At 35.9% G+C, this 24,301-nt stretch overlaps 1 protein-coding gene across 1 annotated transcript in view; it reads left to right on the top strand.

The window, feature by feature from the left end:
- The window catches only part of DHX36 (DEAH-box helicase 36), a 32,256-nt gene that overhangs the window by 5,089 nt on the left and 2,866 nt on the right, over positions 1–24,301 (top strand). Inside the window, exons 4-23 of the mRNA XM_054039585.1 lie at positions 959–997; positions 2,332–2,502; positions 3,653–3,732; positions 4,960–5,034; positions 5,221–5,387; positions 6,075–6,156; positions 6,801–6,941; positions 9,130–9,232; positions 11,604–11,691; positions 15,148–15,203; positions 15,647–15,711; positions 17,013–17,156; positions 17,936–18,053; positions 18,920–19,018; positions 20,371–20,544; positions 20,857–20,943; positions 21,801–21,884; positions 21,999–22,098; positions 22,184–22,274; positions 23,797–23,917. Coding sequence (XP_053895560.1) covers positions 959–997; positions 2,332–2,502; positions 3,653–3,732; positions 4,960–5,034; positions 5,221–5,387; positions 6,075–6,156; positions 6,801–6,941; positions 9,130–9,232; positions 11,604–11,691; positions 15,148–15,203; positions 15,647–15,711; positions 17,013–17,156; positions 17,936–18,053; positions 18,920–19,018; positions 20,371–20,544; positions 20,857–20,943; positions 21,801–21,884; positions 21,999–22,098; positions 22,184–22,274; positions 23,797–23,917 — 2,085 coding nt within the window. The remainder of the gene's footprint in view (positions 1–958; positions 998–2,331; positions 2,503–3,652; positions 3,733–4,959; positions 5,035–5,220; positions 5,388–6,074; positions 6,157–6,800; positions 6,942–9,129; positions 9,233–11,603; positions 11,692–15,147; positions 15,204–15,646; positions 15,712–17,012; positions 17,157–17,935; positions 18,054–18,919; positions 19,019–20,370; positions 20,545–20,856; positions 20,944–21,800; positions 21,885–21,998; positions 22,099–22,183; positions 22,275–23,796; positions 23,918–24,301) is intronic.

Genomic DNA, 24,301 nt, shown 5'->3' with positions numbered 1-24,301 from the left:
TTTGAAAATACTTTTTTTTGACAGTGTCATGATGTTATTTTATGCAATTTATCAGCTGTCCATCATTTCAATAAACATTTGTACATGGCAATTAGCAATAGTAAAACATTTGGAAAATATTAAAAATCCTGTGAATACTTCTGAACATAAACATGAACACCTCTACCTCGATATAACGCGACCCGATATAACACAGATTCGGATATAACGCGGTAAAGCAGTACTCGGGGGGGAGGGGAGGGCTGCGCACTCCGGTGGATCAAAGCAAGTTCAATATAATGCGGTTTCACCTATAACCCGGTAAGATTTTTTTTTGGCTCCCGAGGACAGCATTATATTGGGGTAGAGGTGTATTTTGTGTAATAATTTTCATGTAAATTTCATCCTAAAATGCTAAAATTTAAATGCAAGGTAGTGGACAGCATATGATATGATTATTTTTAAGTGAATGAATTAGATAATTCATCCATAAAACCAGTAATCCACCTTTAGACCAGTTTATGGTGTAGAAATCCTGCTGGTTGCTCTGGTGGTGGTAAAAGGACAAGGCAATGTTGATATGGACGTATTAGTTGTTTTTGTCACAGTTTATCATAAGGTGGTGCTGTTCTGCTTTCAAGGTCTTATGTAGGAGGATGGACTCATATAAGCTGATTTCAATTATTCCTCTCTAGCCAAATCCAGAAGTTCATAATATGACTCTAAGTCTCCAATCTTGCAAACGCTTACACACACACGTAAATATGTGAATAGTCTCACTGGTCTACATATGAACTTAGAGTTAATCATGCACGTAAGTGTTTGCAGGACCTAGGTCTAAGCATGTACAACTTGTTATATTAGTAAGTTATCTTTTTTCAGGTTAAATTTTTGTTGATCATAGACAAAACTGATTGTATTTTTACCTCCAAAGCATAAGTGTATTTTAAAAATGAATATAACTTTGTTTTTTCCCCAGAGATTCCGAGAGAAACTTCCTTCATATGGGATAAGAAGGGTAAATGTATTTATTTTTACTTTGAAATCCAGTGCACCTCTGCTATTTTGCTATAAACATAGGAAAATAAGGGTTTGTAATTCAGACTAAAAATATAATTTTTGGACCCAGATATATAACAGAAGGTCTCTGTTTTGAAATATCTTTAAAGGAAATGTTATAAAGAATCTTACCACCTTCTAAAGACGTCAGAACGTGGGAGGCTTCATAATTACAGCTAATTTCTTTCTAGAAAAGATTTCGGGCACATAGACATGCAATGTAGGGAAGCTCACTCTGCTTATGTTGAACCATGCAGTTTTACAGCTAGACAGCAGTCTCCATGGAAACCAGACATGAGCACCAAGTATATTTAAAATACTATATAGCTTTTTTCATCCTTCACTTTGCAGATTTAACTTTTAAAATGTTGCATGCTATTTGAAACATTTTATTTACTGTATTATATCTTAAATTGCCAGATGTGGCTGTTTTTATTGCTGGTCATGATATGTTTGTATAAGTTATGATTGAACATTGATTAAATTTGTCTTTATTCCGTTTTAGTCTCTAAATCACACTCTTGTGGCTGCATGCTGTTTTATGCTACCTATGCACAATCAGTGAATTAACGACCAGTTTAGCCAAAGGGGGTTATTTTCATCTTAGTTTAAATAACGTGTATATTACATATCAGGGTGAAAGTACTCCATAAGCTTTGGTTTGTAGGTTTGTTAGTTGTCTCTTTAAAAAAAGGACAAAAACCTAAAACAAATAGTTTCATTGCTCTTCAAATTCCAGTAACCTTTTTGTGGGATTTTAAACATTCCCTTGCTGTGATTGCAGCACAAACACTGAAACATTGTGCTAAAATATGTGAGATGGAAAGTGCTGCTGAATACAAACAAGAAACAGACCAGTTTCTCTTCAGTGACTGAGCTGACCGAAATGCAAAAGCCAAACAAACCGAAAAAATGAGAAGTTAAGCTTTAATTTTCAATTATTTAGGGCTAGCTATATTTTCAAAGGGGTTTCAAACTCTGTTTGTTCATAAACCAAAGTGTTTGTGCAGGATTGTTAATTATGCAACCCTATTTTCATAAATGATAGTATTCATTCTGTCCACACAAGTAATTTGTGCATGGCCTTAGTCATATATTTAAAGTGCATTGCACACTTTGAGACTCTGGCCCTAAACTGTTAATAAAATGGGTATTTAAGTGTGTCCCTTTAAAGTACTGTGGCTTGTTCTTTTAAACTGAATTCAAAAGAATAGGGAATTATAGAAGGCCTTCTACAGTTTAAAAAGACTATTTGTCAACATAACATTACATTTTCTTTTCCTTTTAAAATAGGAACTAGTAACTGTGATAAATAATAATCAGGTGACTGTGATCAGTGGTGAGACTGGTTGTGGAAAGACTACACAAGTTACTCAATTCATTCTGGATGACTATATAGAGAGAGGGAAAGGATCTGCTTGCAGGATTGTATGTACCCAACCTAGGAGGATCAGTGCTATCTCAGTAAGTGCAGTGCTGAAAAACTGAATTGTTTCTTTGAATGTTAATTTTCCTTTTGCAATAGAGAAATTGTGGGACAAATTATTTACTACTTGTATTGCACTACTGCCCAAAGTTCCTAATCAGAACCAGGCCTCATTTTGTTAGGCTCTGTACAAGCATATAGGATGTGTCATTCCCCCAAAGAGTTTACAATTTTTAATTCCCAATTCTGTGAACACTTGCACCCATCATTAATGTATTTGAGTAGTTGTATTGAAGCCTATGGGCTAGCAAGTATGTGTCTGCAGGATTGGAGTTCAGTGTTGCTCTTTTGAAGTAAACAGCATTGAAGCTGAACTCTTTGGCAGGTCTGTGCAACCTGCAAGGGTAGTGTAAGCTCTGGGTGAATTTCCCTATAGACCTTTGTGGGTCTTATTAGTTGGGTTTCCTGCTCAGCACTCTTACCTAATATGGGCATAGTAAGGGTAAAGGAAAACATGAAAGGGTCTGTACTTGGGCTCTGGCTTTTTGGATACCTTATGTCTTGCTGTTCTTGAGCTGCCCAGAAAGTGTTTTCCCATCACTTTACTGGGTAAAGCAGCACAGCTTCAAAAACTAGTTTCTTCTACGCTTTCAGCCTCATTTCTCAATACTGTGTGATAGTCACAGAATAATAATAATAGTCACAGAATAATGGTTGAACTTTAATGTTACTTAACAATTGCTAAACAATTCGATCTAAGACTATTGATAAAGAAAATTAGAGGTGAGCATTTCTCAGCTTGGTTGATCTCGTGAAGTTTGACCGCTAGAATGTACAAAATACATAGTTTCTATTAAGTAGAAATATGAGGTGCAGGGTTGTAAGGAGTTCCACTACCCAGGAAGAGTTGCATGTCATGCTGTTAAGTTATAATAGGGAGGACTGAAATACCTTTAGTTCCATCGTATATAAAACTGCTCCACTGTCTTTTGAAATATATTTTGGGTTCTACACCAGTTCCTGGATTGTGGCAAAAGAGTGCTATATCCATCAGCGGAGGGTATTAAAGGTAGTTTTAGTGTTGTTATAAACTGACATGTAACCTCTTCATGGTTGATAATTCCTACTGAAGATAAGCTGCCTTTTGTTTTTTTTAATAAACATGATGCTATTTGGTTTGATTTTAAGGTGGCAGAGAGAGTTGCAGCTGAAAGGGCAGAAGTGTGTGGTAATGGCAAGAGTACAGGATACCAGATTCGTCTCCAGAGGTAATTGATAGGTTTTTTTGGTGTTTGTATGCTGACTTGAATATACACTGACAAATAGGAAAATTTGAAATACTATTTTAAACATAGAGGGAACATACTTAACTGCTTTCACCCAGAGGAGATTCCTGAGTAATTTTCCAGTACATGGTTGGGAGGAAAACTAAGTACGTACTTGAAAGCTTGACTACAATGGTTGAATTTTAATGTTACTTAAATTGGTGAGAAGCCAATTTTTGTAGTATATTCTACTTTCCTGTCATGGTGAGCAAGTTTACATCTGTAATTCTGTTAATTTAAAGGGGATAAACAAAATGAACACCATGTGGTGGAAGAATTACAAATAGCACAGGATAAACAGGTTATCAATTCGCACATTTTAAACTAAACTGTTAAAAGTTGAGATAAGAGGTGCCGGTTGAGGCAGAGAAAGAACAAAACAATGTTATGGTTCAAAGACTTAAAAATATCTTGTGTACTAATCCCGGTTACACTGGAAACCATTTGAATGGTCAAATTGCAAATCACAGTTTGTGCAGTTTCCAATCTGGAAACAGCCTTATTACAACAGACATATAGAAGGGAGTGTTAAAAGTTAAAAATGTCAGTAGCTTTAGGACCTGATCCTGTAAACACTTATGCATGTGCTTAACTTAACATCATGTAAGGTTAAGCATGTTGCGTCTGTGTTTGCAGGCTTAGGGTTTTAGTGTAGGTACTGATGTATCTGGAATAATCCTTAAATGAAAAACTGATCTAAAAAGCTAAAAATAGAGAATATGGCCCTAGTGTTAATCTGATATTCCAGTTTTGTTTTTGTGCACAGGTGTTTTTATTCAGGATGTAAAATTATTCATGGAGTGAAATTATATTCTCATGTATAAACACTGTTTAACAGAGAACAATATTTTGCCTTGTTTTTAGTCTAACGACATTTTGGGATGAGTAGAGAAAAGCTAATCCTGAAACGGTGACAAATAATGGCTGTAAAGCCTGGTACTGTCAGATTGCAAATGATCCATTCCTCCTCATAGGCATACTATGGCCTAGCCCTGACTTAATCCCCTCTTGCACTAATTTAGTTCTAAATGAACAGGCCTAGAGAATACGGTGAATGATGTAGATTGTCATTATAGACACTTGAAAGTGCATTCTGCTTTGGAGCTTTTAAAGTACTTTGTAAAATATTAGAAAAGAGAATTCAGAAATTCTTAATGCATCTCTTTTCAGTCGGTTACCAAGGAAACAAGGTTCCATTTTGTACTGTACAACAGGAATCGTCCTACAGTGGCTCCAGTCAGACAAGTAAGTAGTTGTATTCACTAGTTTCTTTTTAAATATAAATATCAGAGTTTTAGTGAGCTAGCTTTTTAATGGTTCTTTGTTTTGTTTCCATTCTTTAGCACTTGTCTTTTTTTTTTTTTTTTTTTTTTTTAATGCCTTGCTTCTGCTAAACATAAATGTTATCAACTTTGCATTCTTTTATTTTAGGCAATTGTCCAGTGTTAGTCATGTTATTCTTGATGAAATCCATGAAAGAAATCTTCAATCAGATGTCTTAATGACTGTTATTAAAGATCTTCTAAATGTTCGACCAGACCTGAAAGTAATACTGATGAGTGCTACTTTGAATGCTGAGAAATTTTCAGAATATTTTGGTGGGTGATATGCTTGTATCGTAATATTGATAAGATATGTAACATACTTAATATTTGCTATATGTATTTTGGACATGTACTGTTTAATAATGCAGTTTTAAAAAAGAAAAGTGTGGGTTTGACTTAAATCAAAAATAATGATTATTTCAGTGTTAGCTGTAGCTGTCACCTGTTAAGAGGTCTCAAAGTAGGGTGCAATCTTCAAGGTTCCTTGATTTATCCTATCATGGTTATATGTTGCTGCTTTTGTTTTCCTCCATGAGATGTCTTTCAGAACAGTAGAGGTTAATACACACTATAAGTTGCCAAACAGAGGTTGACATTATCTTTAATTTTTAAAACTCTCATTTAGCACCCTTGAGACCGTGAGTGAGTGGATTGGCAGTGCAGATCTTCCTATGATATGCCAGCCAGTGTACAAGTGGTTCATCTGCCTTGGGTTTCAGTCACATTGATTAGAACATAGGGAAGCATGCATTGCTGTTGCCTGTGCTGGTCTATTTAGTGAATTTCTGGGGGTGTTAACTTGATACTTTTCACAAGCATTAAGTGTACATGAAAATCAAACTTAATAGGTATGCAGTTAAGTAGAAAGGAATTGTTTTGACATTTTTTCTAACTATTTTTGATATAGAATAGTGTTTATTTGTTTTCTAAGAATTAATAAGTTACACTCTTCCTCAATAGACAATTGTCCCATGATCCATATACCTGGATTCACTTTCCCTGTTGTGGAATATCTTTTGGAAGACGTAATTGAAAAGTTAAGGTCAGTCTATTTCTGAAAGTAAAGATCCACGTAACTGTATTGGATGCTACTAGGCACATACATAGAATGATCATTTTTGCTCAGCCTAGCAGGCTGGATTTTCCACAGTAGCAAGTCACATCTCACCATGAACAAACTGATGTGTATTTCAGTCTTGTTTCAAATGATAACTGACATTTCTGAACTGATGGCAGACATATTGTTTAAAAAAAGCTTTTTCTGTGTTTTCACAGATGGCATCATATTTTTAGCAAGATGCTATCAGTAGTCAAAATAAAATTCTCAACTTTAAGTCCTTTGTTTTTTTTTTTTTCCCCCTCCTGAACTAGGTCAGTTATTCATGTTAAAATGCTTGATTATCTTTGCATTTTCAGGTAGCTAGATTGAGCTAAATAACTTACAAGAAAATTCAATAATTCTTTCTCCCTATTTTTATGCTTTGTAGAAATGGAGCCCACTTTGTAGATAAGGCTTCTTCAGCTATTTTTCTTTAAAGCATAATATTACAAGTTACAACTAAAATCTTGCATGTTATTGTCAGTGGGTTGAATCACCAATGTATTTGTTAACCTTTAAGAAGTTTTTTTTTTAATTTTTAAATTAAAATAAAATATTAAATGACCATAATAAATGTGTACTTTTAGATATACTCCAGAAGATACAGATTACAGACCACGGCGGAAGAAGGGCTTTATGCAAGGACAGATAAGCAGACCAGAAAAGGAAGAGAAGGAAGAAATCTATAGAGAACGATGGCCAGATTATCTAAGGCAGCTGCGAGGAAGGTAGGTCTTATTTGTTCACTTCTATGCTGTCAGGTATTACCCATTATCAATGTACTTCTACAGCTGAGAACTATGAGATTATAATATGCAATTAATTAATTTTTAGAACATGATTACCAGTTACATAGAGATGGCTATAACATTGTGAGTAGTGCAGTTCAATGCTAAGTGTAAGTGTGTCATGATGACATACTAGCACAGTATCACACATGCTTGGTTAAACTAAAAGTTGCAAACTCCAAGTCTGACGTAGGGGAAGAAGTCGCAATCAGCCATTTGCTATTGGCATGCACATGTATAGTCCACAATTCTTTCTATTCATCAAACTGTTTATACTCTGATTCCTAATTCTTTCCCTGATGGCTTTCGTACTTGCTCTGTCTTTCCCTTTGTAGTAGATATTGCTAGTAGTCTGGCCTCATAATCAACAAAACAGAAGAGTAAACATTCCACAACTTTTTTAAAAAATATTTTTGACCTCCTTTTCTTCCGACCTCTAAACAAATAAATTGGATTAAAAATAACATAAACCAAACCTTTGTTATACTTACCATTTTAACTGTTATTCTTTGATTTTCAGTCCTTTCCCTTTGGTTGCTTACACTGCTTTGCTCTCCTGGACATTACAGTGGTTATTTCAAGAGGCATGAATAATCCATCCTAGAAGTCCCTTTTTTATGAATGGATAACCCAGCCAATCCTTCTCCCAGGACTGCACGAATTACATCTTTCTCTCTTCCCTACCTCACTAACCATTTAGTCCATTCTGAGGCCATACTCCAAAACTGAATTATAGATATGTGGCTCAATGGTTTGCCTACACTTGAACACACAACTACAAAGATTCTACTCATAAATGACCACTTGGAAGCCTAAATTCCATTTACAAGCTTTGCAAATGGACCTCTTTTTGAAAACATGCCCCTCTATAGGAGATTTTGTTTGAGCAAAATGCATTGGTCAGCTATGGTAAGAAAACCAAACTGTAGCAGCATTAATATCCCAGGCAGTTAAGCCTTCTTACCCACAGGCTTTTGAGGAGTAGTTTCCTGCAGGAGGGGGAAGGGAAATAGGGTGACTGGGGAGAAAGTTATCTTAACCCCTTCAGGTCTCACCTATTTTTCCTTCAATAAGGGTCATGACAGGGATAAGGAAGGAAGATCTCCCTTTCAGGAACCCAGTAAACACCTTTTTTGCCCCACTTCTCAGAGCTTTACAGCATTCAAGCAGTGGATAAATTATTTTAAAGAAAGTTGTGCAACATGAAGGGCGGCTCTAGCTTTTTTGCCACCCCGAACACGGCAGGCAGGCTCCCTTCGGCAGCATGTCTGCAGGAGGTCTGCCAGTCCCGCAGATTCGGCGCCATGCCTGCGGGAGGTCCGCCGGTCCCACAGCTTCGGCGTACCTGCCGCTGAATCTGTGGGACCGGCGGACCTCCCACAGGCATGCCACTGAAGGCTGCCTGATTGCCATCCTCGCAGGGACCGGCAGGGCGCCGCCCGCAGCTTGCTGCCCCAGGCACGCGCTTGGAGCGCTGGTGCCTGGAGCCACCGCTGGCAATATGTTCCTCACCACTTTCTCCTCTCAGGCTTCTCTTCCTTCCCCTCTTTGCTGGAACTTCAATGATTTTTAATGATGACACATTTATAATGCATTCCAAGGTATTCACTGATTGGATAACTGCTGGCTTGAAGAGTTAAGTCCCTGAGGCAGTTAATTAGTTTGAATGGCGAAGCATGAAATATTCAGCTGCAGCAATTTTGTTTAAGCTAAATTAATTATTTGGTTTATTTGGACATGTTATATTCAGAAACTTGACACTTCACCTTACTTATCAATGGAACTCAAAACATTTTGTATATGTTAAGTACTTGGGCTAAATATTATGTAGTCTTACTTTGCACTAATTTGATGTATGCCATAGTGTGACCTAACTGTCTCAAATTATTTAGAGCAAAGTATCATTGTCCTAAAGCTCTCACATTATTCCAGACTCTAAATCTAGGGAAAATGTGGTATAGATCTATGCAAGTCTAGTGTATAAACAAGACTTACTATATCATACAAGAATACTGCATTTTCTTTGCTGTCAAATTGCAATAGCCTTGTAATAGAAACACTTGAAATGAGTGAATGTTTGTTTGTTTTTTCTTAAAGACTTGTCATTATGTACACACATTATCTATAGGTATTCAGCAGGTACTATAGATGCATTAGAAATGATGGATGATGACAAGATTGATCTTGACCTTATAGCAGCACTTATCAGATACATTGTCCTAGAAGAAGAGGTGAGTTTCTGTATGATTTGCATAACGTATTTAAATAAGTTAATTTTCTTTCTAGCTAAATCACTTGACTCATGCTGTCTAACAGTTTTCACAAAGCTTGATTGTAATTATAGATTTGAATTATTATGCTGAAACCAAAAATCTGCCACTAACAATCAATCCTATAAATGTTCTCAGGTCATATTGAGTAGCAAACTGTTTTTCCTCCCACTAGGAGCTACGTATCTAAAGAACAAAAGCCTTATATGGGCTTGTACATGTTCCCATTGGATTTATATTCTTTACAAAATCACTCACTCAAATAAAATATTTAAGTTAAGATTCTTCTCTGCTAACAGTAGTGTTACAATAGAAATATTAGGTGTGATCTATTTTAACAGCCATGGGAAAAGGATACAATGTTAGAACATGACACCACATTTCAGGAAATTCTGCATTGTGGTCAGCAGTCACTAAAAATGTCAAAACATAGATGGAAATTATTTGGGATTACATCACTAAATTGAGGCTGAGATTTTTCAAAACCACCTGTAGGCTTTAGGTGCATAATTTTCATTTAAGGCCCTGATTCAGGAATGCACTTAAGCACATGCCTTGTTGAATCAACAAGATTTAAGCATGTGCTTAAAGTAAGCATGTGCATAAGTGCCTTTGAATAGGGGCCATTGACAAGAGTTTGCATTTAAATCTTCATAGCAGCTTTGAAAATCTTACCCTAAAAATTCATGCTTCTCTTAGTGATAACTACTGAACCATATTACGTAGCTCTTATTACCTAGACAGGGAGCATTGTTTAGTGAATAAAGCACAGAGCTCTCCTACTAGTTCTGACACTGACGCAACTTGTTTTTTCTCATCTGTTAAGTGGGGGTAATAGTTTAATTGGATATTAAGGCTTAATAAATGATTTGTGAAGTGTTTTGCAGTCTTTTGATGGAAGGTAGCATAAAATTTAAATGAATTTATTGCCAGTTGGTATCTTTAAATTCATTGTTGCACTCAGTGTATGTCAAAATCAACATCAGTAGTGTAGTAATCAAAGAATGTAGTGAAGAATTTAATTGTGCAAAAATCACTTTAAAAACACTGCCTGGAAACTTCATGAACATAAAAGTAAATCACCAGCCTTCCACCTTCTTGCTTTTTGTTGACAAATGGGTAGAAAAATTAACTGTACTGTTTTGAGTTGTAATTTACTTCTTTACAGTATCATGTGCTGGGCAGATAGACTTTAAATTATTTCAGCTGGGTAAACAGATACATTAAAAAATGTTGATGCAGTGAAGCCTGTGAATTATTATAACTTAATGGTGTCATAATAGTTCAGATGTTTACTACACATACAACTAGGAGGCTCTTGTCCCGGCTGTTTTAAGGCTGTTAACTTGTAAACTATAAACTTAGTATTAATATTTAATACAGCATTTGTATTTTTTTAGTTCGTCCTGGATTTACATTAGCCCATTACACCTCTGTATGTGCCTAATTACACATCTAACACAATCAGTTATATTTTGTTTGCTTAAAAATTAATGGACTTAAATTCTTACTATTGCTTACCTCCTCAGCATCATGCTTTTGCTGCTGCTAGAGGCAGTATACCAGACTAGATTGCCATTGGGTCTGATTGAGTGTGGTAATCCTTGTTTTTTCTTTAATTAATCATATTTAGAATTCAAGTTTAATTCTCCTGGTTTTTATTTGAGAAAGTATGTCATGGAATATGCAGGCATACATTAGAGATTAAAATCCCTAATGAAATTCTGAGAAAAAGATATTTCAATTACTTATATACATTGTCAAAAAGGTTCTACACTTGAGACAGTGTAACAAATATCAAGCACTGTAATGTGAGTTAATTATCGGAAGAAATAAGTGGACCATGGAATAATTCTGCCTTCTTTGGACAAGCAGCACATTTGTTGACTGTTACCTGACAATCCCTTTAAAATAAGGTATCAAACAAATATTTATAAATATCAGATTTCATATGTTACAAATAATTAAAACCTGAGAGTAAAACCTTTTTGCTGTTTGTGCTGCTTGCTTTGCATTCTTTTGTTTGGAAAATTAAAATAAACTTGTTTATAGTTCTCTTATTTAGTTGCACTGTCAGTTTCTCAAACTAGTGCAAAGCTACAATATTTTGGATTGCAAACACTACAGAAGAACGTTTTTAAATCAGATTTCCATTGGAATCTTTTTAAAATCCAGATAAAATTTATACAGTCACTCCTGTTTAAAAACAAGTTCATAAAATTTTGTGGAATATTTGATTCAGTAGTGTCTCAAGTTAAATGTCATCCATCCAAGATACTACTCAACATTTGTATGTTTGTGTAATTTAATCTTTTTTTCCATTCATATATAGGATGGTGCAATACTGGTGTTTCTCCCAGGCTGGGACAATATTAGCACTTTACATGACCTCTTGATGTCACAAGTCATGTTTAAGTCAGGTAAAAAATAATTATGAGAACAGTATTTTATTCTTCGTGACCATTTCCTTAGCAACTTCTCTGGTTCATCAGCTTCCCCCACCTTTGTTGGCATCCCTCTATTCTTTTCCTAGCTCCCTCCTCTCTGTGCTTATCATTATATATACGATATCTTTGCACTTTTGTATTGTCGTTCATCCAAAGATCTTGCCAGTGACACTTATTCCCATGGTTGAGTTTCCATCTCCACGTTGATGACTCTAAACCCACATCTCCCTCCTTCTGTCCATTCTCATACACAGAACTCTCCTGGATGGTCCATCTCTATCCAAATATGAACTTTCCTTTCTTCCTTCCCCTTTGCTGTTGACAACTCCTTTAAAACTTGTTTCTCCTAGGAAGCTTTATTATATTCCCATCCCCAGTGATGCCTTTATTTCCCTCCTGACACTGAACTGTTTGCCCTGTGCTTTAGATACCAATGGTTTGGGAAGTGTTGCTTCTTCAAATCGTTCTTCTGTCTATGATACAAGATGAATTGTTGAAGGAAACTGACAGTATGTTTATACTGCAGTTAAAAACCTGTGGCTGACTTGTGTCAGCTGACTTGGACTAAGGGGCTGTTTAGTTGCGGTATAGATGTTCAGATGGGAGCCTGGGCTCTGGGACCTTCCCATCTCACAGAGACCAAGCTCTAGGACCCTGTGAGATGAGTGTTCCAGAGCCCGGACTCCAACCCAAGTTGGAAGGTCTATACCTCAGTTAAACAGCCCCTTAGCCCGAGTCAGCTGACACAAGCCAGCCAGCATGGGCCAGCCATGGTTTTTTAATTGCAGTGTAGACATAGCCTAAGTATTGAAGTGGACTGGTATATTAATAGGCTTAGAAGGATGAGATTTTATCTATACTTTATCTATAAACATTGATTTCATGTTGTCAAGTATCAGGGGGTAGCCGTGTTAGTCTGTATCTACAAAAACAACAAAGAGTCTGGTGGCACCTTAAAGACTAACAGATTTATTTGGGCATAAGCTTTCGTGAGTAAAAACCTCACTTCTTCGGATGCATAGCTATGCATCCGAAGAAGTGAGGTTTTTACTCACGAAAGCTTATGCCCAAATAAATCTGTTAGTCTTTAAGGTGCCACCAGACTCTGCTATGCATCCGAAGAAGTGAGGTTTTTACTCACGAAAGCTTATGCCCAAATAAATCTGTTAGTCTTTAAGGTGCCACCAGACTCTTTGTTGTTGTTGTTATTGATTTCATGGTACATCCACAAACCAACTAAAAAATATTTTCATCGATGACAAATGAAATTGACAAATAGGCAAAGTAAGAAAAATGCTGCTTGAGGACTTATTAGAGTTTGATTTAAGGATATTTAATTTGTATATTTTGATGTGATGTTGACAATTTGATTTTTAATAGTTATAAAGCTTTAACTTTTTTGAGTCTCATCTACTCATTAAATAGTTGTCTGAACCCCTATTGTTTGCCCCCCAATAATTCCTGCATCTGTGAAAAATTTCAATTTCTAGAAATTGAAAATATACTTTAAAACATTGATATTATCCATTGAAATTAAAAAAAAAATTAAAATTGAATTTAGCCATGCCTATATATAAAGTATTCACTTCTGGACTTGTAAGTTATCACAAGAGTATGGGTGTACAAACTACCATTATATAAAAACACACATATGGAGTATATCTGTTTCTGCTGCTTATTCCTACCTCAAGTGATAATACCAAAGATGGTAATTTCCACAGCAACAAATTGTTGCTACATCTGATACTAGATATAGATAAAACAATAAAGATAGATGATCTCTTAAACACCACTCTTGGTATATTGCAAATGCTTTCAATCAAGTATCTGCAGAATTGATGCTAAATGATTTTTTGTTTTTTGCATATTTAGAAGCTCTCAAGTTGTGCTAACCAGTCTCGAATATAATACAGCAAGTTCTGTTCCACAGATCTTACCAGTTTCCTTTTTATTCAAAATCTTAAAATTACCCTAAAGATACAGATGTTACAGCACAGATATGCTTAGAGAGCCACAATAAATAGATGCTATGATTTTTAGAATTAAACCAAAGACAATGGTTTAAAATTTTTTCCTATGGCTGACTCCCGCCGTTCTCTTCTTTTTGCTGACTTTGCTGTTGACTAACCAGAAGGCCATTGGCTCATATATTCAATGCTGACAATCAGTCAGCTTCCTGCTAAGCACTTCATCTGTCATTAACCAGCCAGTACTGCATTGCCAGCAGAAGCCACCTATGTTCTCTGTAGTATTGCTTATATGTTAATGTGGAACCTGAACAAAGCATGTGATAGAATATGGATTGAAGATGCAACTGATCACATAATTCAGCTCATTAGAAATGTGTGTTAAATTCTAAAAACTCCATGGAAACTGGTAATTTTTCCATAAGGTATCAGTTAAATTAAACTGCAGTATTTCATATGACTTTTTTAATCCCCAAATCAAATGGCCTAACACAAAGGTACAATTTTGTCACAATTGCAAAAGCCTGCAGCACTTAAGAAAAAGATCTTAAAATGAAAGTGTTACATCTGTATCTCAACAGAATGCTCTGTATTCAAGGTTAACACTTGAGCAGAATTTTTAAGGCTGCTGCCCTTAATGTAGTGTATATAGAACAGGCTTCCCCCTCCTGTTTTCAGAATCTTAGTCCCTTCACAGTAACTGAGTGGTCATTTAATCATAGAAATGTAGAACTGGAAGGGACTTCGAAAGGTCATCAAGTCCAGTCCTCTGCCTTCACAGCAGGACCAAGTACTGTCCCTCACAGATTATTTTGTCCCAGATCCCTAAATGGCCCCCTCAAGGATTGAACTCTCAACCCTGGGTTTAGCAGGCCAATGCTCAAACCACGGAGCTATCCCTCCCTCCATTTGAATCAAAATGTTTCTTGAACTGATGGTACATGAATCTGACTTGTACTACATCCAAAATGGAAAACTGTTCATAGAAAGAAGTGAATTCTTTATCAAGAGAAACTGCATGATTGCCATGTAGTTATGCTTGTCAAAAACCTCAGCATTATTTTAGCTAAACCTTATTTTAATATGCTGCTGTTTGGCCCACGAACGTGTGTGGTTTTTTTCCCTTTAATTGTAGATGCTCATATCCTGAACAACCTAACACAGATATGACTTGTTCAGACAGGGACAGAATTCTGTATTTAGTAAGTTTTTCATACTCTTTCTCCAATGAAAATTTAGACTAATGCAGTTTAGCTGGATGTGGTGTGGTCAAAAGAAGTGTTAGGTATATTGATGATGTATTACCAAAGTACTGGAAAGTGCATTTATGCCAGCTTGAAGAAAGGTGACTAGGAATGAGAAACACCTCCTTTTTTATCCTTTGTGTCCAGATGATTTAGTTTTGTTGTACAGCATTGAATTTTCCATGGCATACCATTATGTTCACTGTTTTAACTTTCAGATAGGTTCATTATTATACCTCTGCATTCACTGATGCCTACTGTTAACCAGACGCAGGTATGTTTAATTACTTACAATATTCTTAACTTTTATTGTGTGTTAAACTATAGTAAACATTGGTAAATTATAATAAATGTCTCTTGTTTTAAGAGAAATCTTCTAAACACCTAGATTTTGCGGATAAAATTGGTTTGGGTTTTTTTTTTTTTTCTCAAATATAGCCTGTGCATAATTTGAAATAAAGCTAAGTGAATGTTAAATTTCTCTTTGGCTTGTAGTAAATAGTCCATTTGTATTTTTATAGTGCTTATCTATCCAGATGGCACTGCTGCAGGTACCTTCGAACATGGTGTTGATTATGGCATTATTTAGCACATACACTTGTCCTCATATCTGTTTTGTAACTGTTCAGACCTGCAAAACACTCAAAATGATGTTGTGCTTTGATTGGTTTTGATAAATAGTCTGTTTTACTTCTGTTAATTATGTATCTTTTTCAGGTTTTCAAAAAGACCCCACCTGGAGTACGGAAAATTGTAATTGCTACCAACATTGCAGAGACTAGGTAAAACATATTTTTGTTTCTATGTAGGTAGCCACATTTTCGTCAAACACAATTTTTGCAAAATAAATGCTAAATCATAACATTAAAGTAAAATTGAAAACTGTTATATATTTCTAATAAAATGCATTTGGTTATTCATAAATAGGTGGTACAGTAAATTAGGAATTTTTCTTTATAAATATTCTAGACTAGATTGATTAAATCTTCAGACCTTTTTATTGGAAGCTGATTGGTCTGTGGAATGGTCATAAAGTGACTCAGTGAACAGATCTGTTGTATTATTAATCTGAGCTACTTACTATTCCTGACAAGCTTTTTACCCCTTTATTTAAATCCTGTTACCACTGCAGGGCCTGGTTAGGCTCTTTTTCGCATTGCTTATCAACATGACGGTCGACTACATTCCACTACAGAACATTGATAGTCCATGATTAAGAAAATACACAACTTGACTGTAAGATCCCATGTTGAGTTTGCAGAGCTGACAGTTAAACCACCTTTTCACTTGTAAACTGAGAAAATATAGAAGTTAGACAATAAACATGAGCTTCCATGATGCCATCATTAGACGCTTGAAGCTTTTTAAGTATTGGTCAAACTTTTCATATAAATTAAGCTAATGTACAGTAGCCCCTTTTTTACCATGCTTACATTTTCTAAAGTTCTGTCCATTGCCTTCTATAGTTATTTAAAACTAGAGGACCCTTCTGTAAATCTTCCATACTTTCTTATAACATGTAATGTAAACTATGCCAGATAGTTCCAGCTATGAGTCCTGCTGAAGCATGGAGATCATCTACAGGGGCTCATGTAAGTGCCAATTTCAGTTCATGGCAAAGCTTTAGAAATTCTTTTAGCATATGGCATGGTTTTGGAGAATTAAACTTACTGTTTTTGGTATATGAAATGTGTTTTTAAAAAAACACTCAAATCTTCCACTTATCTGCCCCTTTTAGAATGATTCTGTGGTAATGTGACCTCTACTAGTGAGTGATACCAAGTATTATCACAATATTACACTTGCTGGTGTGCTTCAGCAGAGCGGGAGGTGGTTAGCCTTACTTCAGAGAAATGTGAAATGAATGTTTATAAAATGTGTGCAGCATTGTCCCTCTCTTTTTTTGATGTGCAGCAAGTAAGTTTCATTTGTTGTATTTGCAGAGCACTTAAAATTACACCAATGAAGTTTGTAAATATAATGCATCATCTAATACTGCAAGTAGATAAAGTATATCCTGCACTCTGTAGACTAACTTTTCTATGCATACTGTAAAGATAAGAAAACCACTTCTTTTTGACAGCATTACCATCGATGATGTGGTATACGTTATAGATGGAGGAAAAATAAAAGAAACTCACTTTGATACGCAGAACAACATTAGCACAATGGCAGCAGAGTGGGTCAGTAAAGCTAATGCCAAACAAAGGAAAGGTCGAGCAGGAAGGTAAGAGAAATGACTATCGATATTAGAAAATTTCTATGGCAATAAACTCTAAAAGGGAAACAAATTTGTTCACCTTGGAAGTTGAGAACTTTTAATGTCTAATAAATTACAGTAGTGTATCTTAAGACACTTTCTATTCTGTTTTTCAGTTTCCATTATAAAGCATAAGCCTATGACTCTCTCATTCTTTTACTGATGGAATGACTTTGGCATAGTTCTGGGAATGACTTCTTATTTAACTTGATTGGCTTTTAAAAAATTCAGTACTCCTACTAGAAATATTCAAACTCCATGGTGTTAGTAGTCTTATGTTACCTCTTCATCTTTACACTTTGGGAGAATATTGAAGCAAAAATTTGTCTGTAAACTTAAAAACTGCTTTCCTTGTCGAACACTACATGGAGCACTTGTTGTCTAGCTTATAGACCTTGTCTGTGCTCTCCCTCCAACCTTTTCACTGCTCCTTCATAAAATGTTGCCGCTGTTGGTTTGTTGTTCTCTAGTTCTCCTGCTGTCTGAAACATTCCTCTTGTATCCTTCTGTCTTACTGGCTCTTCATTGTATTTCAAAACTCTGAAATTGCTTTTTTTGAATACACGCTTTAACTTGTATACCTTTATTTTAAGACCTTGAAGTGTTTTGGGATATACTATGAATTTTGGAAATTTTTGATTTTGGGGGGGAATATACTATTAATTTTGAGTGTTTGGGAGAAGCTGTCAATGTAGTTGTAAGTATTGTTGAAAGACAAAATATTTCTTACACATTTTGAATATTAGAGTCCAGCCGGGTCACTGTTATCATCTATATAATGGTCTACGTGCCAGCCTATTGGATGATTATCAATTACCGGAAATCCTAAGGACACCTTTGGAAGAACTTTGTTTACAAATCAAGGTAATTATCTAATTAGGGTTAGTTGTTCTAATATATTAGAAACTTTCCATGCTGATAAGAGAGTGAAGGGTTTGGCATTAGGTACTATGCTCAAAAACTTACTCTGAGCCTGAGGTTGTTCCTAAGCATAACATGATGTAACAGATTACAACTGATGTTTCGACAAACTATTTGACAGACCGCACTTTTAAGTATATTTGTACTAAAGTCTCCTAAATACCTGGTTTAATATTAAATAAAAGACAAACTCTATTAAAGTAAATCTGAATTATGCAGTTTCCCTGAATTCATATGCCCACAAGCCAGAGAATTTTTTTCTTCCTATTCACCAGCAGGTCATAAGACATGGCACCCTAAAGATGGGTGTCACCTAACTTACTAAAAACAATTAAAACGGACTGAGTTCACTGGCTTGCCGCTTTGTGTCATTACTTTTATTGAGTTTGTTTCTTTAGTAGTTTTGACACGGCAATTCTCAGGGAAATTGGCTGAACTATTTGCTATCACTCACACATCCTCAAATGTAAAGTCATGGAGATAATTTAAGCAAAAATGATGAAGTTCGTGACTTGTAACAATTGTTGCCACAAGTGCTGGTCGTGTACCTCAGATGAGGAGTGTATCCTTAAACAAAACTTGTGACTGCAATAATACCTTTTCATTTTTATCTGATTGTAGGAAAATAAAAGAACACTTGATAAATCTGAGTACTAACCTAGTGAAATTCAAACTTAAAAAGTTCTGATGTATCAGTAACTTTGCAAATTAGGGAGTAGCTTCTCAGAGGTCTGCAAATGTGTACTGAATTAATGGTAACACAAAACTCAGAATTATATCTGTCAGAACTTGCATCTCTTTTATTTCAGATTCTAAGGCTTGGTGGAATTGCTTATTTTCTGAGTAGGCTAATGGATCCACCATCTCGTGAAGCTGTGATGTTGTCCATAAATCATCTAATGGAACTGGTAAACTAATACTTAAACATATGCTAGAACATGTTATGTTCAGGTTCAGTGTGTTGACTTATCGAACTACAGAAGTCACTCTAAGATCAGTACTGAGTAATGTTGCTGAGTTACCTTATTATAAGATAATTTAGACATTGCTCATTATATGCATTTTTGCTATTGGAGCCTCTCAGCTTCTAGTGGGTCTCTATGCATCCAAGCTATACTTTACTGCACTGGAGCCACTATACTTTCTCTCATGCCTTAAGAGGTATGCAGTGTCTGGTACTAACCAGTGTCCTGCCTTCCAGGGTGCTGTGTGACTGAGGAACAAAGGGGAAATAATTTTAATTTTATTTTAAATATTGAAAATGTTTACTGTGCCAGATTTAAGTCACTCTTCAGGAACTTGACTTTCTAAATTATTCACATTTATGCAATCTTTTCTTGAGGTTTCCCAGCTGAGCTTTAATTCCCCTGTCTCTACTGCTTGAAAAGTGTGCCCATCTGCTTATGACTGTGTCTACCTAAGACTTCCCAGACTAGCCAGATCAATGAAGTGTTTGAGATTTTTCCATGGAAAATAAAAGTAATTCGAAAGAAGAATCTAATTGTGAACAGCCACTTGAATGGCAATAGGATCACAGGCATAAGTGGGGACTGAGGCCAATAAGCAAAGTAAGATTGACACGTCAAAGTGACTTTTCTATCCGTTGTCAAGTGTAGCTTTGCTTTTCAGATGATGGGGTTTAGTGACACACTTGTGCTGATGATTTTTCAGTTGGTACTTTCTGTTACCTGCAAATATCAATTGAAGCAGCCTGTTCAGTTGCAGTGCAGCAGCATTGGGAAGGATCCACAACCTTATTCGCAGGTTGGAGGGATTCTGAACAAGTTTAAGTAGAAGGAAAAACTCGGCAGCATAGCTGGTAGTGCCGTGGGAAGAGAAAATTAGTAGCAAAAGGAGGGGTGAACAGAAAGGGGAAAAGATGTAGGAATGGTAACATGGAGTAAAAAAAAAAAAAAACAGGAGGGCACTGAGAAAAGAGCACTTTAAAGTGTCTTCAAATCTGTTGTTGACTCTTTTCCATCTAGGGTAGTGCCTTCAATACATTCAAGAAGTACTTTGTCCAATAAACTTTTCAAAGCCTAAATAAAAGGATGATTGTTGTTAAAGTAGCATTCTTAAAGACATTCTAGCACTCCATGTTCTGTATTGAATAATACATAAATTAAACTAAAAAAAATTCAAGATTGATTGCTTCTTCGGCTGTCATGTTTTCCCCTTCTCCACTAGGCACATTGCCCGTCTTCAAAAAATTCTTCTTCTACCCCCAAATTCAAGAAGTGTGTGTTTCTTTTTCTAACAGAATGCTTTGGATAGACAAGAAGAACTGACTCCATTGGGTGTCCACTTGGCACGATTGCCAGTTGAGCCACATATTGGAAAAATGATCCTCTTTGGAGCTTTATTCTGTTGCTTAGATCCGGTACTCACAATTGCAGCCAGCCTCAGCTTCAAGGACCCCTTTGTGATTCCACTGGTAAAGTATCTAAAAAGAGAATTGCAAATAAAATGAACAAATTCTTTATATTTTAAAACTTGGCAGGATATTAGTAAGAGGCAGCATAAATACTTTAGCTTAAAAACTTCAATCTAAATTTAAGTTTTCCATAAGTGTGGCCCACCAATCTGTCACAATAGAGTGCTGCTGTTAGCTATTGGAGGTCGCTTTAATTTGCATGCATAGAGTACCGCTATGTTTATCCTTACTTTAAAAAAAGGAAATTGGGAGAATAATAGCTTGCCAGAGTCATGGATGTGTGGTATGCTCTAATTTATTTTTTATTTAAAGGGCAAAGAGAAAGTAGCAGATGCAAGAAGAAAAGAATTATCAAAGAATACTAAAAGTGACCATCTAACTATTGTGAATGCTTTTGCAGTAAGTCTGTTTTAAGTTCAGTTGGCTTAGCCTTTGAAGTTGTGCTTTCAGTTTAACTGAAGAACTCTTGAAACAAAACACTTGATTCAAAATCAAATCTCATCCCCGTACACTCACAAAGCATTTCTATATGGTCTCTTCACACAATCGTGTTTGCCCTGCTTGTGTTTCAGAACCTTGTTTCTGAGATGATAGTAGTACTAATAACCTAATTCCCTGTTGGTAGCATTAGGGAGGGGTGGGGAGAAAGGGTAACTTCATAGATATGTTGCAGATGTCTAAATATCTATTAAATATAAAATGCTTTGTATTGAATATATGGATATCAAACCTTTTCTTTTTAGTTTTAATTACTTCCACTCATCCTCCCTTAAAAATCAGCGAAGTCCATAATTTTTCTCTCGGGAGACTGACTGCACCAGTCTTGAGGAGATTCTTTCTTTAGCTTTTCCCATGTGTCAATGAGAACTAAGGAAATACTTCACTTAAAAGTCCTGCTGCACTATTAGCTCCAGGCTTCTGCTATTATCATCAAGAACTGTTGTTAGCAGTGAGTGGAGTTCTAAAGCAAAGGTTAGAGCTCAGTCCTAATTTTTAACGAATAAATATCCAATGCACAACTAGACTGATAAAACAAAAAATGAATCAAAATGTCATTTTACTTTTTCTATATACTATCTATTACCTTCACCTGGCAGATTATTTGCATTACATGAAAATCAAACATAAAAGGGTGCACTTCTGATCCCTTGGGGAAAAGTATAGCTATACATTTTGCCCTTTTCAGTTTTTTACATATAGATATTAGTAAATATGTGCCCTTTTGAACTGTAGTTGAAAGTAGTTTCTATTTTCAGGGCTGGGAAGAGGTCCGGCGACGTGGTTTCAGAAGTGAAAAGGATTATTGCTGGGAGTATTTTCTCTCTTCAAATACACTTCAGGTAATTATCTTAGTAGTGTGGTGTGGCAGGAAATGTTTACTTGTGGGGAAAAAAATGTTTGACAGAGCATCATTCTCAAGAAGAGTTATGTTGTACCGTGATATTGTACCCTAGATGCTGCTTAACATGAAAGGACAGTTTGCTGAACATCTCCTTGCGGCTGGGTTTGTGAGTAGTAAAAACCCCCGAGATCCCAAATCTAATACCAACTCAGGTAAACAGTGGAAAAAGACAGAGGATATTTGATAGACTAATTCATGGTTTGTAGAATGCATTATTTACTTTGTTGTCTTCTACAGATAATGAGAAGTTACTCAAAGCAGTTATCTGTGCTGGTTTATATCCAAAAGTTGCGAAGATCCGTAAAAGCTTTAGTAAAAAGAGAAAAATGTAAGGCTTTAATCTCATGTTTGTATTAAAATTCTTTGCTGCATAGGTAGTTTTTAGGTGTTAACCAGTATCTTTGAAGTACTTGGATGCAATCTTCTGTGTAACTAATCATAGATGTGGATTCATTTATGTGAACTATGCAGTTAATTAAATCAGCAATACTTACAGTTGGAGACCTGCAAATACATCATTGAAATGATGACCTGACAATGTTGCATAAACATGTAATGTCACAAATATGGAAACAGCATGACTCAGTTTTTTCTCTGCAATTACACTTGAGACATTACATCCTCTCCCTTCCTCTTCAGTGGTTGGAAAGAAAGAGACCCCAGCAGTACTAGTCCACTTGCTTACCTCTTCCTACTATCTACATTTTTCTCATATTAATAGCATGGGTAGTGCACCTTTGACCAACATTCCAGGTGCTGAAGACCCAGTTCTTGTTGACACTCAGCCTGAACAGTACCTAGTCTGCTTGATCAAGTGCTGGAGATCAGCTTTAGTAACTGAGTCCCCCACCTTACCATTTTTCAAAGTCAGAACTAAAGGTAAACCAATCCTAAGATCGTTTTCTGGAGCTTCCTCATTCAACTCACTAGAATGGTGCAGCACTGCATTTCTGCCACCAGGTTAAGCTAGTGTAAATGAGCAGCACTGGCCCAGTTGCAGGATTCTACTGCTGCCTGAAACAGTTGTTTTGTTCTACAGACCACTTTACAAGAGGTTCTCCTATTGACTGCCTCTTTCCAACACCCCAGTGCCCACTTTGTAAAACACTCCCTTCTGTGGGCCAGTAGCAAGCAAGGCTTTATGAACCACATTTGGAGAATCACTGCCCTGAAGTAAGTGTACTCAATTCTGGAACTCTACGATAATGAGTTCCAGAAGGAAGAAAATAACTATGCAATGTGCATATTGAAGTTGTTTTTTCCTCCTCTTGTTCCCTTGGGGGCTCAGTTAATTTCAGAAAGAGGATTTGATTTCCTATAGGCTATCCATGCAGTACCCTTTTACTTGATTATTGGGCTAATTATTGCTGTAAATATTTTGTTCTATATTCCTACATTTTCTGAATCCCCCTACTTGTTATAGAGAGAGCTTACATAGGCCGGTGACTTGCATGTTTTCCAATAAATTTTTGGCAATTTGCATTGTACGCCAACCTTTCTAAGTAAACTCATAAGTGCTCCCTTTAGAGAGAAGGTGACAATGTCATGAATGTTTCCCTTTTTGAAAGAAATAAAGGTTAGATATAAATGCCTAAAAACTGGGTGCCATATTCTGGCTTCACTAACAAGGGACAGCTTAACCTCTAATGTGCATTTTTAACGAGGTACAGCTTTATGGGAAAAGGTAAAAACTGTTTTTGAATGTTACTTATTTTCAGAAGTTTAGAACAATGTAGTGCAGAATTTGATGAAAAGACTATCAATTTTTTGATAAAATACTGATGTACCTTTTCAGAATCTGTGAATATCTATTTACTTCTAACTGGTGAAAAATCTTTTTTTTTATAAAGGGTGAAAGTTTGCACCAAGACAGATGGAACAGTTAACATTCATCCTAAATCTGTTAACGTGGAAGAGACAGAATTCCATTATAACTGGCTTGTGTATCACTTGAAGATGAGAACTAGCAGTGTAAGTGAACACTTTTACTACTTTCTGAATCTGTATGTTAATATATTTTTGAAACTAAAATAAGTAAACTTTTTAAAACATAAAGCGGCATTTTGCATTTGGTACAACTTAATATTTGACATAATAAAGTGGACAGGTAACTTTTGTTAAAATCAAGCCAATATTGCCTTTCATAAATGTATATAACTAGCTCATTAATTGCAACTACTTAGTATCTTGACTATGAAAACATTCTTAAAAAAATAGTATCTTATGTTTTCAAGCAGAAGTGCGTTACCCTCTGCTGTGATGCCAACTCTTAAATCTTTTCATATTGAAACACTATCTTAAATATTTTAATCGGCACTCCAGAAAGCCTTATTAGCTGCAATTACTACCTGTCAT

Source organism: Malaclemys terrapin, chromosome 9 (genome assembly GCF_027887155.1).
Source record: "Malaclemys terrapin pileata isolate rMalTer1 chromosome 9, rMalTer1.hap1, whole genome shotgun sequence".
NCBI classification, from domain to species: Eukaryota; Metazoa; Chordata; order Testudines; family Emydidae; genus Malaclemys; species Malaclemys terrapin.
The sequence above is the reverse complement of the archived record's forward strand: the minus strand, read 5'-3'. Positions and strand labels throughout refer to the sequence as shown.